This window comes from Cucurbita moschata, unplaced genomic scaffold, assembly GCF_002738365.1.
Source record: "Cucurbita moschata cultivar Rifu unplaced genomic scaffold, Cmos_1.0 Cmo_Scf00003, whole genome shotgun sequence".
NCBI classification, from domain to species: Eukaryota; Viridiplantae; Streptophyta; class Magnoliopsida; order Cucurbitales; family Cucurbitaceae; genus Cucurbita; species Cucurbita moschata.
The window spans coordinates 7,026,252-7,042,117 of record NW_019268519.1 but is presented as its reverse complement, the minus strand read 5'-3'; the positions used below and the strand labels follow the sequence as shown (position 1 = coordinate 7,042,117).

Below are 15,866 nucleotides of genomic sequence, written 5' to 3'. Positions count from 1 at the left end.
AATAAAAAAAAAAAAAAAAAAAACATGGGTTTTAAAAAGCACAAAACCTCTCATCATTTTTTTATGCTTGGAAACCCAAACATGGAAGAAATAATTTATGGTTGTAGCTGATGTCGTGGTGAAAGGAGATCCTTGACCAAAAAATAGCTGAAGAAAATTGAAAATTGAAAATGGTTGGAAGAAGAAAATAACATAAAAATACAAAAGATACGCAATATGTACGGGTCTTTTTAGAGGAAAGAAGAAGCTTGAGTTGGTCGGCTACAGTCATAGTGATATGACCGATGACGTTGATGATCATAAGAGTACTAGCGGGATGATTTACTTCCTCTCAGGCGGCGCAATCTGTTGGCAATCAACCAAACATAAGGTAGTTGCTCTGTCTTCTTGCGAAGCAAAGTACATCGTCGCTTCGACAGCGGCCACACAGGGGTTTGGCTTGCGCAGCTGATGGAAGAACTCATCGGAAGAGAAGGCGATCCACCAATGTTATACGTGGACAACAAAGCTACGATCTTCCTGATCAAGAATCCAATTTTGCACGACCGGAGCAAGCTCATAGAAATCAGATTCCACTACATCTGGGAATATGTAGATTGGGGGTACATCAAGATTGATCTCATCCGAACAGAGGAACCACTTGGAGACATCTTTACCAAATCTCTGGCGCAGGTGAAATTTGAAGAACTCCGATCAATAAGATAGTATACCACAGGACTTTAGGAGAAGATTGTTAGATAAATTTCTATTTTTAAGTTCCACAAAATTAAGTTGAGTGGAATGGGCATCTCCAATTGAAGTGCGTTAATTGAGTTGCCACTCATTTCCATTTTTAGCTTAGAATTGTTATTTAAGTATGACAATCTAATAAACAAATGGTCTTTAGCATAATCTCAATACATATTGTCTCTTTCATGTTTTTCTGTTATTTTCTTCTTCCAACAATTTTCTTTGGCCGTTTTTACTCCGTTAAGGATTTCCTCTCACAAGGCGAATTGCTCAGTCAAAAGACATTAGTAGCTCTGCCTGATCTTCTACATTAGAAGTGAGTGAGTTTCTTCTTGACGTGACTAGTTCGTGACTCTGCAAATTCATTTTCGTAAAATCTCGTTTGGTACTACTAAGGTACTGTTAATATGATGAGTGATCTCCAAGTCATCGGAGGAATCAATAAACTCAATAATAACAACTATAACACATGAACTACATACATGATGTCTTATCTACAAGGACAAGACCTTTGGGAGGTCATTGGCGGAAAGCAAAATTGGTCAACTGGAAGAAGATACTAATGACACCTTTCAGAAATGGAGAATCAAATGAGGCAAGACAAAATTTACCTTGAAGACCACAGCTGAAGAAGATATGCTGGAGCACATTTGGGACAACAAGACTCTGAAAGAAGCATGAGACATGTTCGTGACACATTTCTCAAAGAAGAACGATACGAGGCTACAACTTTTAGAGAATGAGTTGCCATTAATCTCACAACGCCAACATGACGATTGTTCAATACTTCTAGAGTGACAAGTCGATCTGTTAAGAGATTACTGAACTAGTTCCGAGTTCGTCATCAGAGAAGTTCATATGAAGAGGATCATCATCCATAGATTGCTACCAGAATATAGAAGTTTTGTTATTGTTATACAAATATGACCCATTCAACCATTGTAGAGTTTGAAAATTTGCTAGCTAGCCAAGAAGCCATGACTAAGCAAATAAGAGGTATCACGCTAAAAGATTGAAGAAGAAGCACCCTATGCAAGTAAAAGTCGGAGCAACAATAAGCCACCCACCAAAAGTGGATATCGCCCTATCGTATTTATTCTTTCTCGTCACATCCCACAACTTTAATACACATAACCCAGATAGTAAGAATTGATAACCAGTCACATCCCCTATTGTACATTTTAGAGCATTTTATCTCTAACAGGTGCAGGCATGATTTTGAATGATCATACACCTCCGTAATAATATGACAAGAATAGTAATGACCTACCTTTGGAACGTGCATGCGGCCATGGACAACACGCTTTAAACAAGCATGAACGGGACATTCGACATGCGCTCACAAGTGACACGCCTTGGACAAGCATGACCGTGACAAGGGCAGTCTCAATCATATGCAACTTCAGAGTCTTGCTCCATGCAATTTCAACTATTTTTCAGATGCTTTATCTAAAGTTGACACGTGGCCACACTCATCCTCGCATTCTCGTCTTCGATTCTAGCCGTATACACTTCTTTCAAGTTTCTATCGATTTTCATATGTTGATGTGTATGTCACTACCTCTCCACGCGCTTGGCTTCAATCCTTGGCGGATGCATTCTCTAGAATTTTCTATTGAATTTTGTAGTTGTGATGGTTCGTACATAACTTGAATCAACTTGGTTTCTTCACCAAATTCATATAACTGTAATCCATATTTACAAATCCAAGTAAAACTCGTGGATTTGAGAGAAAACCGAGACCAAGAACTCGAAATCCATACCTTCTGTTCTTCCTTGGTTCTCGATGAACTTGAGTGATTCAAAAGCCCAAAATAGCTCTCCTCATGGTTCTGAAAAACTTTCATGAAGGGTCTATGGCTGAAAAACGCCTCCTTGTGGTCGGATTGAAGTACCCCCAACAGTTTCAACCCTAAATTTGATTTTCTCTTGTTTTTCACTCCCTTTATTTTTTTTTTCTTTTTCTTATCTCTTCACTAATTTTCATATTAGTGTTCATCCACACCGGCAAAGGAACAAAAGGACCATTTTGCCCCTCGGGTGACTTTGACCGAATTCTCTCAAATTTTTACTATTTTTCTTGTATTTGTGGAATTTTCTAAGTATTTTTCTTTTCTACCTTCTCTTGAAATTTGACATTTAATGACCTAAATAAAATCTCAGGAATTCAACCAGGTATTTAATTTCTCATTGGGACTCAGGTGTTACACTCGGAGTTCTAAGACCTTCGCTTAACAACGAATGAAGTGGAGCTCCTCCTCCGCCACTGGTTTATGTAGCGGTCGGCCGATAGAAATCTCGCTAAACTTTGCTTTCTTTCCCCTCTCTTTTCGGGGTCGGCCGATAGAAATCTCGCTAAACTTTGCTTTCTTTCCCCTCTCTTTTCGGGGTCGGCCGATAGAAATCTCGCTAAACTTTGCTTTCTTTCCCCTCCCTTTTAGGGGTCGGCCGATAGAAATCTCGCTAAACTTTGCTTTCTTTCCCTATTAGGAATTGCTCTCATGGCTTTGTTTTGGGCTTTCCCAAAAGGCCTTATTCCAATGGAGTTAGTATTCCTCACTTATAAACCCATGATCATTTCCTAAATTAGCTGATGTGGCAACTTTATGCACCTCACCAAATTGAAACGAAAAATAAAAAATTAAAGATGGATGAAAATTATAACACAAGAAAAAAGAAAAAAAAAGAAAGTAAAGAGCAAATACAACTTAAAATATAATTCTCTATTGATAGGGTTGGTAAAATAGTGGTCACAAAATCTACCTAAATGGAATATTATAATTAATGAAAAAATAATGAGAGTTAATACAATATGTAAATATGAAATTATTGTCTAGGGAGGCTCGCTATAAGCACGTACTTGATAGATCATTTATAACAATAATCGGGCAAAAATCCACTATCCTACCATCGAAAATTGATAGGGCAAAAATTTGAATGATGCATCACCGGCACGATGGTCGTGCAATCGGTCGAATTATCATAAATCATCGGAGCAACAGGCACAGCCCGCATCGACATTTTATCTAATAAATGCATCCCTTCCAGAAATCGGAGTTGGTTGCACATATTAAATCTAGAATTACTACGTTTAAGTAGCAAATACCATTTAATGAAATTGTGAACTTGTAAGTAGTTGATTTACTTGTATTTATTAACAGCAAATCAACCGAATTTGTGAGATTGGAAGCTTAAACAATGGAGAGTTCACTCTACGATTTCATAATCCTAGGCGCCTCTGGTTTCACCGGCAAGCACGTCGTCCGACAAGCTCTCCAATTCCTCAACCCTTCTCCTTCTTCCCCTCTCAAATCCTTCGCTCTCGCCGGTCGTAATCCGACAAAACTGTCGGAAACCCTCAAATGGGCAGCCAATCTCCACTCCCCGCCGCCCATTCCGCTTCTAATCGCCGACATCACCGACCCACAATCCATCCACCGCCTCTGCACCCAAACCAAGCTCATCCTCAACTGCGTCGGACCCTTCCGCCGCTACGGCGAGCCTGTGGTGGCGGCGTGTGTGGAGACAGGGTGCGATTATTTGGACATCTGTGGGGAGCCGGAGTTCATGGAGAAAATGGAGGCTAATTATCATGAGAGGTCGGTGGAGAATGGTTCGTTGGTGATTTCGGCTTGTGGGTTCGATTCTGTTCCGGCTGAATTTGGGTTTATGTTCAATTCCAAGCAGTGGGTTGGGGAATCGGCGCCGAACCGGATCGAGGCGTATTTGAGCTTGGAATCCAAGAACAAAATTGTTGGGAACTTTGGGACATTTGAGTCGGCTGTTTTGGGTGTTGCTAATGCCGACCAATTAGTGCAATTGCGGCGTTCGAGGGCTAGAAGACCTCGGCCAAAGGTGAGGAAATTTCTACAAAACATTAATCAAAACTTCGATCCGTTCTATAATGATTTTTGTTGTGTCAGATTCCGGGCCCTTGTCCTCCAAAAGGACAATTTGTGGAACACAACGAAGAGACAGGCCTTTGGGCTGTAAGATTACCTTCAGCTGATTCCCCTGTTGTTCGTAGAACACTCTCTTCTCTAGCTGAAACCCCTCATGGTCTTCCTGGTGTTAATGAGCGTGTCGAAGAGATCGAACAGAGGACGACGTTTTGGTCGTCGGTGAAGCCAGCTCGTTTCGGCGTAAAAATTGGGTCGAAGTCATTGATTGACATTCTCCAAATCATTGCAGTTGGTATGATCATGGGGAAGTTGGCTAAAAGCTCGTTCGGGAGGTGGCTTCTCTTGACATTCCCTTCGGTTTTTAGTCTCGGCTATTTCGAGAAGAAGGGTCCTTCAAAAGACGAGGTCGATAGCGCATCATTCAAGATGTGGTTTGTTGGTTATGGTTATAGGAACAAGAATGGTGAAGGGAGTAGAGAAGTAGATATGAAAATTGTAACGAGAGTGATGGGACCTGAGGTTGGATATGTTGCTACCCCGATAATCCTGGTTCAATGTGCTTTGATTGTTCTAAGCAAACGTGAGGTTCTTCCGAAAGGAGGAGTTCTTACTCCTGGTATTGTGTTTGGACCAACTGATCTGCAGAAAAGACTCGAAGAGAATGAGATATATTTTGATGTGATTTCGAAGAATGTTAAGTTGTAGAGTTTGAGCGTTTGTTTCTTTTTTATCTAATAAAAGTGATGTATTAGTTGGGAAACATAAGTCAATAACAATAGTCCCGACATTTGAAGATATGATGGCTAAAAAAGCCTCAGAGAATTAAAAATTACTAGATATACTAATAAGATATATCTTCTTTTTCGATGTCTCAATCATAGAAACTCCAAAGCCAAATGTATTTATTTTCTGATAATACATGTGCGTGAGGTCAAAGTATGTTGAAAGAAATCATGTTAGTTTGTAGGCATCCTAATTCGAATCTTAGACAAGGGGTAATACAAATGGTATTAGAGCGGTAGCTCTCTAAGTAAGATATGAGTCAATGATGAACCAAAGCAGATTGGTAGTCCTTTTAGGAAATTTTTTTAGGATGAAAGTGAGTGAGGGCAAAGCATGCTAAAAAGACTCGTGTTGGTCTGTGGAGATAGTCTTCACTCTTAGTAGAAATGAGTAAGAAACGTGACCCTGTTGTTGGGGATGTAGGGGCTATCAGGTGTCGAATCTGGGTTCTGAATTTTAATTCGAACCCTAGATATGGGGTGTTACAAATGGTCTTAGAGCAGTACCTTTCTAAATAAGATGTGATTTGTGGACAAACTTAGGCAGAAGTTGGTGGTCTTTTTCGAAAAGTTTCCAATTATGCATGTTAATGAGGACAAATCATGTTGAAAGGAATCATGTTGGTCGGTGGGAATAGTCTTCACTTTTGTTGCTAGGGATGTATAGGCTATCAGGTGTCAAATCCATATTCAAAATCCTAATTTGAACCCTGGATATAAGGCGTTACAAATTGTATCATAGCGGTACATCTCCCAATTAGATGTGATATGGGGACGAATTAGGTAGAAGTTGGTGGTCTTTTTCAAAAAATTTCCTGTAATACATGTGAGTGAGGACAAAACATGTTGAAAGAACTCATGTTGGTCGTTGGGAATGGTCTTCACTTTTCGAAGCGAGGAGTAAGAAACGTGATCCTACTGCTGGAGATATAGGAGCTATCAGGTGTTGAATACATATTCTGAATCTTTATTCAAACCCTAGATATGAGGTGTTACAAATGGTATCAGAGCGGTACCTCTCCCAATAAGATTTGATTTGGGGACGAACTTAGGTGGAAGTGTTGGTCTTTTTCGAAAATTTTCCTATGATGCATGTGAGTGAGGATAAAGCATGTTTTAGGAACTCATGTTCGTCGGTGGGAATAGTCTTCACTCTTCGAAGTGAAGAGGAAGTAATGTGACCTTGTCGTTGGAGACGTAGGGGTTATCAAATTCCAAATTCATATTCTAAATCCTGGTCCGAATCATGGACATAGGGTGTTATAAATGATATCAAAGTGGTGGCTCTCCCAATAAGATGTGGTTTTGGGACGAATCAAGGTGGAAGCTAGTGGTCCTTTTTGGGAATTTTCTTAGGATACACGTGAGTTAGGATAAACTATGCTGAAAGGACTCGTGTTAATTTGTGAGATAGTTTTCACTCTTAAAAGTGAGAAGTAACGTGACCATATCCTAGTGGATTCTAAATTCTGATCCGAATCATGGACCGCCCCTATTTTCTACCCTTATGTCCCGTTTTTTATACTAACCTTATTTTAATGTGAATTAGGCCCCTCCGAAGGAAATTTGAAATTTTTAGACTCCTTGATTTGAAATCTTACTCGGGAAGACACTCGTCAAACTAGTAAGTAATCACACAGACTTAAGAAGTAATACTTGTAGGGATCGTTTGGATTTTCATGCATGCTAATAAAACCAACCCTAGAACTAGCTTGGTATGACATGTACCAAAGAATATTGGTTAACTGTGTGATTATATGCTCTTGGATTCGGATATAGATGAATTGAACCTCACATGTTTTTGTTCATTTTTGTATTGCTTGTACATTATTATCTTGGATTGGAGGACAGGATTATGTGTATCTGCGCTCTATATTCTTGAGAGATGTTATCGCCCAGTTGAGTATGTGCATGTTCGCTTGCATGATAGATTGTATATTAGCTCAAGGTGATTGAATGTGTGATTCTCCCCGTAGATGACTAGTAGTATAAACAATCTAAGACTAGGGTGTGTGTGATAGTTTAGCTAGTCTACGACTTAGGACGAAACGCTTCCAAGGGACGAGCATTATGGAATCGTGAGAGATGATCAAAGGGTGAGATCCCGTGCTTCTGACCGGTCCAGATTCAAGATGTTGGAATCGCGTAACTTGGAGATGTTGAACTTCGTCAAGACCACCCTAAAGACCTAGACAACCGCCACAACGACCCTAGAGGAAATAAATGTACCATGTAGGCTGGTAATAGACGGCGTAGCATCCGTGGAACTTCCACTACCCTTTTCGCTTGGGTTTAGTACCATTGGGCTAAGCATGAAGCCCGTTAGGATTTGTGTAACCTAAGTGAGAGAGTTTAGTTGAGCTACCCTACACAATGGATCTGAACTATGGGAGAGCGGGTAGTTAGCAGAGCTGGTACGTGTAAGGGGTAGCACCCCTAACCTTGGGCAACTCCTTAGTTTGTGGGATGGGTTTATCAGCTACCTCTCATGGATGATGAGTAGGCTAGCACTCATCATGTCGTCCTCACCTGATTGTGAGTGTGTTCTTGAGATAGTGCCTCAACTCTAGACACTAGAAACCGTTGCGAAGGCTAGCTAGTTACCTTAGTCTGTGCACAACAAGGACGATATACTTAGATCCTAGTGATTCATTGTTTTCGGTGTTTATAAACTTAAAATAAAAAATAATAATTAGAAAAAAAAAGTTAAAATGATTATCTAACTAAACCTAATTAATTGTGTTTAGTGTGAATTATAATGAGTAATATAATTATATGTAATTAATTGTTTATCTAATAATACGAATCAATTACCATAAATTAATTGATTTTCACTAATCAATTCTTAATAATTAATACTATTTATATGGAAAAAGAATTGATTATTAATCAATTTTTAATTATTTTAATTTTACTAATTTTCAATTTGGTTTTTATTAAATAATTGATTATTAATCGATGAATCGACACAAACTTACATAATTTTGTTCAAGTTAAGGTCTTCATTTGGATACAATGTGGTAGTTTGTGAGAGGTGGGTAACGGTGTAGTAGACTCTTAAATCTTTCTCATGCATCGTTGCGAGATTAATGGTCTAGATGTGCGAAATTCATTAGGTTTTTTCAAGCATCAAATTTATTGAAAAGTTAATTTCTTAGTTAATTATAAATAATTAAAAAAAATCAACATGAGCATAACTCAACTACATAAAACATGGACCACCGACTGAGGTTAAAAGTTCGAATATTTCATAACTCAACCAGGACTATTTGATACACACTCAATCTAGATGAACACAAAGAAATAGGAGAGAGAGAATGCAAGGAGAACTCTGGCTATAGGATTTGTATGGATGAGTATGTGAGAGAGAATAGGGAGAATAGAAAGTACATTTTCAAAGTTTTACCTATTAAGGCTTTGCATAACCTCAATTTTCCAACATCAACATAGCCGGATTCTTTGCACCCTCTATCTTCCCCAAACACATATCACCTTCTTCCACTAACCTGCGAGTGAAATGGTATCGCCTTCTAATGTGTTATGTCCTTGAATGATAGACTGGGTTTTTCACCAGCTGTATAGCATTCTGAATACCTGTATAAAGAATCTTCTTGCACTGTTTCATGCTTAATTCTTCTAGATAGTCTACCATTCATATCATCTCCTTTCCAGCTTCAACAATTGCCACGTACTCAGCCTCAGTAGATGAAAGAGCAACGCATTTTTGAAGCTTGAACATCCAACTCACTGCTGTTCCATCTATAGTGTAGATATATCCAGATGTGCTCTTGCTAGAGTCTACATCTCCACTCAGATCAGCATCCATAAGACCTTGTAGAACTATCTTGCCATTGCCATAACAGAGTGAAGTATTGAATGTACCTCTCTCAGATATCTCAGAAGCCACTTCACAGCTTCCCCATGTTCTTTTCCTAGATTTGCCATGTACTTGCTAACAACTCCCTCTGACGTGTTATATCAGGTCTAGTGTAGACTATAACATACATCAAACTCCCAACTGCAGAAGCGTACGAAATTGATGCCATGTGCTCATGTTCCAGGGAACGTAATGAGGGTGAATATTTATCTGGTGCTCTGATAGTTTTGGATGATCTCCTCAACACTTGCTCAAGTGTAACTTGTTCCACGTCTGGTTCTTCAGCAATAGGATCAGGAGTTTCTTGAGCTTCTGCTGTAACATCACTAGGTGAATTTTTGTGTCACTCAAGTTCAACTCTCACTTGCTTTGTAGTCTCAGAGTTTATCTTCTCTTTGTCCTTGTACAGGACATTTTCATCAAAGGTCACATCACAGTGTCTTAGGATTTTCCTATTCTTGTCATCCCAAAACCTGTACCCGAACATGTTAGAGCCATAGCTTATGAAGTAGCATTTCATAGCCTTAGCATCAAGCTTATCTCTCTTCTCTAGATCACATGAACATACGCAGTACAACCAAAAGTTCTCAAGTGAGAGTACTTGAGTTCTTTTCCTGTCCATACTTCTTTGGGTAATTTGAACTTCAAGTGTACTGACGACCCTCTATTAATCAAATATGTTGTTGTGTTCACAACATCAGCCCAGAATGTCTTTAGTAGTCCAGAATGAATCCTCATGCTTCTTGCTCACTCATTCAATGTTCTGTTCATCCTTTCTACAATACCATTTTGTCTTGTCTTACCGGGAATTGTTCTTATTAATCTAATTCCCTCAGCTGCACAAAATGTTTTAAACTATGATTTGTTGTACTCTCCTTCATTGTTAGACCTCAGACATTTGACCTTCAAGCCAGTCTGATTTTCAACTTCAGCTTTCTACTTTTTGAAGGTGACAAACACATCTGACTTGTGTTTCAAAAAGTAAACTCATACCTTCCTGCTGAAGTCATCAATGAAGGTGACGTAGTACTTTGATCCACAGATCCACTAAGTGATGAAACTGGAAATGGTCCCCAGACGTCTGTATGGACTATTTTCAACTGCACTTTCTTCGGTTCTCTGGCAGCCTGTGTGAAACTAACTCGTTTCTGTTTGCCCATAACATAGCTCTCACAAAGACCCATATCAACATATTTTAAGTCTACTAAAGCTCCTTTCGCAGTCAACATCTTTATTCCTTTGACGCTCATATGTCCAAGTATATTGTGTCATAGACTTGAATTGGAAGCATTCTCAGCAGTAGCAGTCATGTTTATACACTCTGCAGTAGTGTATAAGATTTTGGATTTTGTGTCACGTGCAACAACTATGGCACCCTTTACAATCTTCCACGAACTCTTTCCAAACTCTGCTGCATAGCCTGTGCTATCCAACTGACCAATAGAGACCAGGTTCTTCTTGAGACCAGGAATGTATCTGACATCTTGTAATGTCTACTGATTTCCTGCTGGAGTTTGTATGGAGACATCTCTCTTCCCTTCAATCTCCAAGGTTTTGTTGTCGGCAAGATACATCTTCCCGAAATTTCCTAATTTGAAATTTCGAAACAATTCCTTACTTGGAGACGAATGGAACGATGCACCTAAATCCAAAATCCAGGAATCAGCTGGGCTGTCCATACTAAGGATTAAAGCGTCCTCAGTATCTTCTGTTGTATATATAGAATCATTATCATGTTCAGATTTATGATTCTGCTTTTTCTTCAGTTTTGTACAATCTGTCCGAAAATGTCCTTTTCCTCCACAGCTCCAACACATTACGTTGGGTTTGTTTGGAGATTTTCCCTGGTTCTTTGATTTTGATTGCCCGTGTTTGTTTGACCTCTTTAATTTACTTCTTCCCATTCGATCAACACAGAAAGCATTGCCTGATGAATCTCCAATTTCCCGTTTGGGAATACTTTCGTTGAGAACTACATCTCGAATTTCATCAAACTTCAGTTTATCAGATCCTCGGGAGTTGCTGATTGCGGCAACAACAGTATCCCATGACTCGAGTAAAGATGACATCAAAATCAACGTTTTAATTTCATCCTCAAAATTAATTTCCACCGAACTCAGTTGACTTACGATCATATTAAATTCATTTATATGATCAACAACAGATCCACCTTCAGACATCTGTAGATTGAACAATCTCCACATCAAATACACTTTGTTCATAGCCGACAGTTTTTCGTACATATTCGATAGCACCTTCAATAGATCTGACGTTGTCTTCTCCTTAATGATGTCGAACGCCACGTTTCTGGATAGCGTCAACCGGATCAACCCTAAGGCTTGTCGATCCTTGAGCTTCCACTATTACGTGGTCATGGTATCCGACTTCACCCCCAATAGGGGTTCGTGAAGATCTTTCTAGTACAGATAATCTTCAATCTGCATCTTTCAGAAACCGAAATCGGATCCATCGAACTTCTCAATTTCAATCTTTGAACTTTTCATCTTGATAGATCGTGGTGAATTTCGCTTAGCTCTGATACTAGTTGTTAGGATCGTACAACAACGCACACACTCGATCTAGATGAACACAAAGAAATAGGAGAGAGAGAATGCAAGGAGAACTCTGGCTAAAGGATTTATATTGATGAGTATGTACAAGAGAGAATACAAAAATAAAAAAAGTACATCTTCAAAACTTTATTTAAGAATATATATGGTTCCGTTTACTATATATAGTTTTAACAGATTTAACCATCTACTATATATAGCTATTTACCATATATAGCTTTACCGGATATAACTTTACTATGTATAACCGTTGACCAAGCTATAAATAAGTAGTAGGCTCCATAACATAACACTTGGGCGTGCATGTTCAATTATCTGCAACACAACCGACTTGCCTCTACACTAGTCCTAGTCATTCAACTCGACTTTGCCTTTGCTCGAGGGCAAGGTCTCTCGTGTGCAACTTCGTATCCAACATCATCTCTTGGTTCCCAACTAACATCATCCATATGTCTTTACGTCATCCCAAATCACAGGGTGTCACCGACCAACGCATCTCACTTGGTCATGCCATCAGAACAAGCCCACTTGTCGTTTATAACATCGAGACATCCCGAACATCCATCCATTCGGGTTTTATCGAGGCATTGGCTCTCTTGTGCCTATGTCGTGTCACCTAGGGACTTCGTACCGGATCGTAGGTGCATAATTCAACCTTTGACACGTGGGCTATGGCGCAATACCGACACACCTGTGTCGTCCGGTACTGTCCTTGAAAGACCCATTTCAAAGGAAGTCGTTTGAGACACTTGTATGTGCCACATGGTAGCTCGCTTAATGTGGCACATGGCCCGGGAGTGGTGGAAAGTTGATACTATGCCTCCCCGTAAGTTAAATTTCTAAGCATTTCCTATCTGGTAGATGTAAATATGATTTTTGGGGGAACGATCATATGGTGTCATGGAGAGTTCATTCGATGTCTGATTGACACCAAATTTGGAGGGCTTCCAACTTTACACTCCTGTCTAATTGTTGCCATAATCTTGCTATGTCACTTCTTAGTTTTAATGCTCACCGTCCTCTTTGGTCGCATCATGACACTCTTCTAGGCCCTTGCGTTGTTGGATGGACGCCATTTGAGGGTCACCGTTATGCTTGTCTCGACGTGAAGGTCATAACCTACTCTCTTCGTAATATAGTTGTGACGTTCTCTCCCACTTAAAGTTGTCACCATCCTCGATGACGCTCCATGGATTGTGACACAGAACTCCGACCTAGGTGATTAAATTGAATTTAGATCAATAGTCCCAAATGTGCTTATCAATTGGAGCTCATTTGATATTTACCTATAATTCATATTTCGAAAGGACGCCGGCACTGCATTTGTGGATGAGGAGGAGGGTGTCTATCTTTTCTTCTACCGCTGTCTGAACCGTCGAAGCTCTTCAACGCGCAGCCATGGCGTCCTGCAGAATCGCAGTCCGACCTTCACTATTTCTACTTGGAAGCTGCAGTCCCCGTACAACTCAACGAATTCTCCCTTCTGTTTCCTTCTCCTCACCACCGCTTTCTTCCTACTCTCCATTCTTCACCGCCGTCTCAAACCATTGTACTCTTCTCTCACTCCCTCTCTTTCTCGCTCTCGGAGGCCATACAATATCTTTTGCATTTCTTTCTTAAAGCTGTTCTTGACTTTCCTTCTGTTTTGATTGCTTTACAGCCTCAAGAAACAACCCTAAGGCAGTTTCTATAAGATGTTTTTCCTCGACTTCGGCCGCTGCATCTTCAGTAGAAGTAACAGACTCTGTAGGAAGTGACCTAGAACCGCCGGAGATTCATACACAAGACACGGTGGAGCACCTTCTCACACACTCCGATGACGTTGCCAGGTTGATGAAGATGGAGCGGAGGCCGATTAATTTAGATGGAGATGAATATCCGCGTCAAGGGCGATGGTTTCCGTACCTGGATAAGTTTAGCTGTGAAAGTTCTTGGTTGAATAGTGGTGAGGTTTTGGACGCCTTGGATCCTCTCATATTGGACTCGAGGAAAGAGCGGTTCAAGAACGTCGTGCGACACAGGAGCTATTCAGTTTGTTTGGTGGTAGAGGGTTTGAGTGATTTCGGCAACGTCTCGGCGGCGTTTCGATCTGCCGATGCACTTGGATTTCAGTCGGTTCATGTGGTCTCTTGCGACGCTTCCAAAAGGTGCAAGAATGATTGAGGTGAAATTGTTTTCGAATACATTTGCCTTTTCCCCTTGATTTTCCCAATGGAAAATTGTTTGGTTCTGGAATATCGGCAGCTGCTTCTTGTCCATTGTGCCGGCGGAATTTCATTAGTGTACATGGTGTGGTTTAACTTTTTTGTTCAATGGAGTACTTGAATTCAATCAATTAGTCAATTTGCATATCTGGTTTTATATGATTAGGAGGTTAAGTTGATGAAAACGCATTTGATTTTCCATGGTAATTGTTAGATATGGGTGACAATGCATTTGTTCATGAGTCATAATCTTTCATTCCATGTTTCTTCTTCTGAGATTATTGCAATTCCAATGCAGGTACAGAGAGAATCGTCATGTTAGCATGGGAGCAGAGAAATGGTTGGACATTGAACTTTGGAACTCAACCCCAGAATGTTTTAGAATTCTGAAATCTCGGGGTTATAGAATAGTATCAACGCATCTAGGATCGAATGCGGTATTGATTCAATTTGCAAACTTTCTCCCTTCCACAATGTCCCATGAAGTAGCTTTACATTGAAATCAATTCTGTTCTTATATCGATTGTCTTATGCCAATTTTATTATGTTTCAACCATTTTGAGCTTATCCTGACAGCTGAGTTGTGATTGTCCTGTTTTAGGTTTCCGTTTATGATATGGATTGGTCGTGTCCAACTGCAATTGTGGTTGGAAATGAAAGTAGGTAATTATCTTCTTTGCTTCAATAATACTGAGTTTGATCAAGTTTTTGTACACTTTTAAATCTCTGCTAGTTGGGAGATATCAGTTATATTTAGCAAATCATAACTTAGTCCATGTTTAATAGACTGGCCTACATTTTTGTTTTCCTGCAATTCTAGTCCGCTCATCCTTCGATTAGTGAGTTTCGAGTTGTGAATATTTTCCGAACCAGGAGACATTATCCTTGTAGCTAGTTATGACCTTTACCATTTATGTTAGTATCTGAGGTTTAGTTTTCTTTGGTCTCAGGGGAATAAGTGATGAAGCCCTGGAGCTATCAGACTTGCATTGCAGTATTCCCATGAATGGAATGGTAGATTCCTTCAACGTATCAGTTGCTGCTGGCATCCTCATGCACCATGCTGTTTGCGATCGAACATCTCGATTGGTAACTCTAAAGTCATGTTTGATGTTTTGAATTCGTTTACGCCTAAGTGGTAGTTCAACTAGTTGGGGCATTACCAGGGGTGTTGTCTGGAAATATGTCGAACCGAGTCTTCCGGTGGGTCCGACACAAAGGATGTCAAAATGGACATATACTGTTTCTAGTACTGAATTGATGGTATGTTCTTTATCAAACTTTTCAGGGCTGCCATGGAGATCTCACATCAATAGAAAGGCAAATTCTACTGGCGGAGTTCTCACTACGGCATAACAAGAACGCAATCAGTGTTGCCCACGAGTATGCGAAGAGGAAGAGTAGTAGCACGAGCTCGGGTTCGGAGGTGTTGCTGTAGAATATGGCAAGTGTGGTCTCTTGAGGTGTCTAGCAAATGAGTATGAGGAGAAGAAACACACAGAAGAGCCCCCTTCAAAGTTGATCAAAACAGGTAGGCCTGGGATGAAAATGGGGATCAGAAAATTTGGAAGCAGAAGAACAATATCCCCATCTGAAGCATTTTTATCAGCCTTCTTCTTTCTGTGGTAAGCTTCAGCATTCAATTCACATGGCTATTTAATGTTACTGTGATTCTATAATTGACTTGGAGAAACTTTAACTTAGTTGTTCAGTATCAGTTTTGAACCTATATTTATATGACTAATAGAATTTAGATTAATCAGCACACGATCCTCTTCTCTTTTTTTTTTTTTTTTTTTACT

The 15,866-nt window shown here is 39.8% G+C and overlaps 2 protein-coding genes across 2 annotated transcripts; both read left to right on the top strand.

The window, feature by feature from the left end:
* The first annotated feature begins 3,906 nt into the window (after positions 1-3,906).
* Positions 3,907-5,502, top strand: LOC111432810 (probable mitochondrial saccharopine dehydrogenase-like oxidoreductase At5g39410). Its single transcript, XM_023069757.1, has 2 exons — positions 3,907-4,584; positions 4,653-5,502. The coding sequence occupies exons 1-2, from the start codon at positions 3,928-3,930 to the stop codon at positions 5,334-5,336; spliced, it is 1,341 nt and encodes a 446-aa protein (XP_022925525.1). The 5' UTR covers positions 3,907-3,927; the 3' UTR covers positions 5,337-5,502.
* Positions 5,503-13,148: 7,646 nt separating this feature from the next.
* On the top strand, positions 13,149-15,829 carry LOC111441136. Its single transcript, XM_023078071.1, has 6 exons — positions 13,149-13,409; positions 13,521-14,007; positions 14,363-14,501; positions 14,666-14,727; positions 15,015-15,153; positions 15,353-15,829. The coding sequence occupies exons 1-6, from the start codon at positions 13,259-13,261 to the stop codon at positions 15,500-15,502; spliced, it is 1,128 nt and encodes a 375-aa protein (XP_022933839.1). The 5' UTR covers positions 13,149-13,258; the 3' UTR covers positions 15,503-15,829.
* The last annotated feature ends 37 nt before the right edge of the window (positions 15,830-15,866 follow it).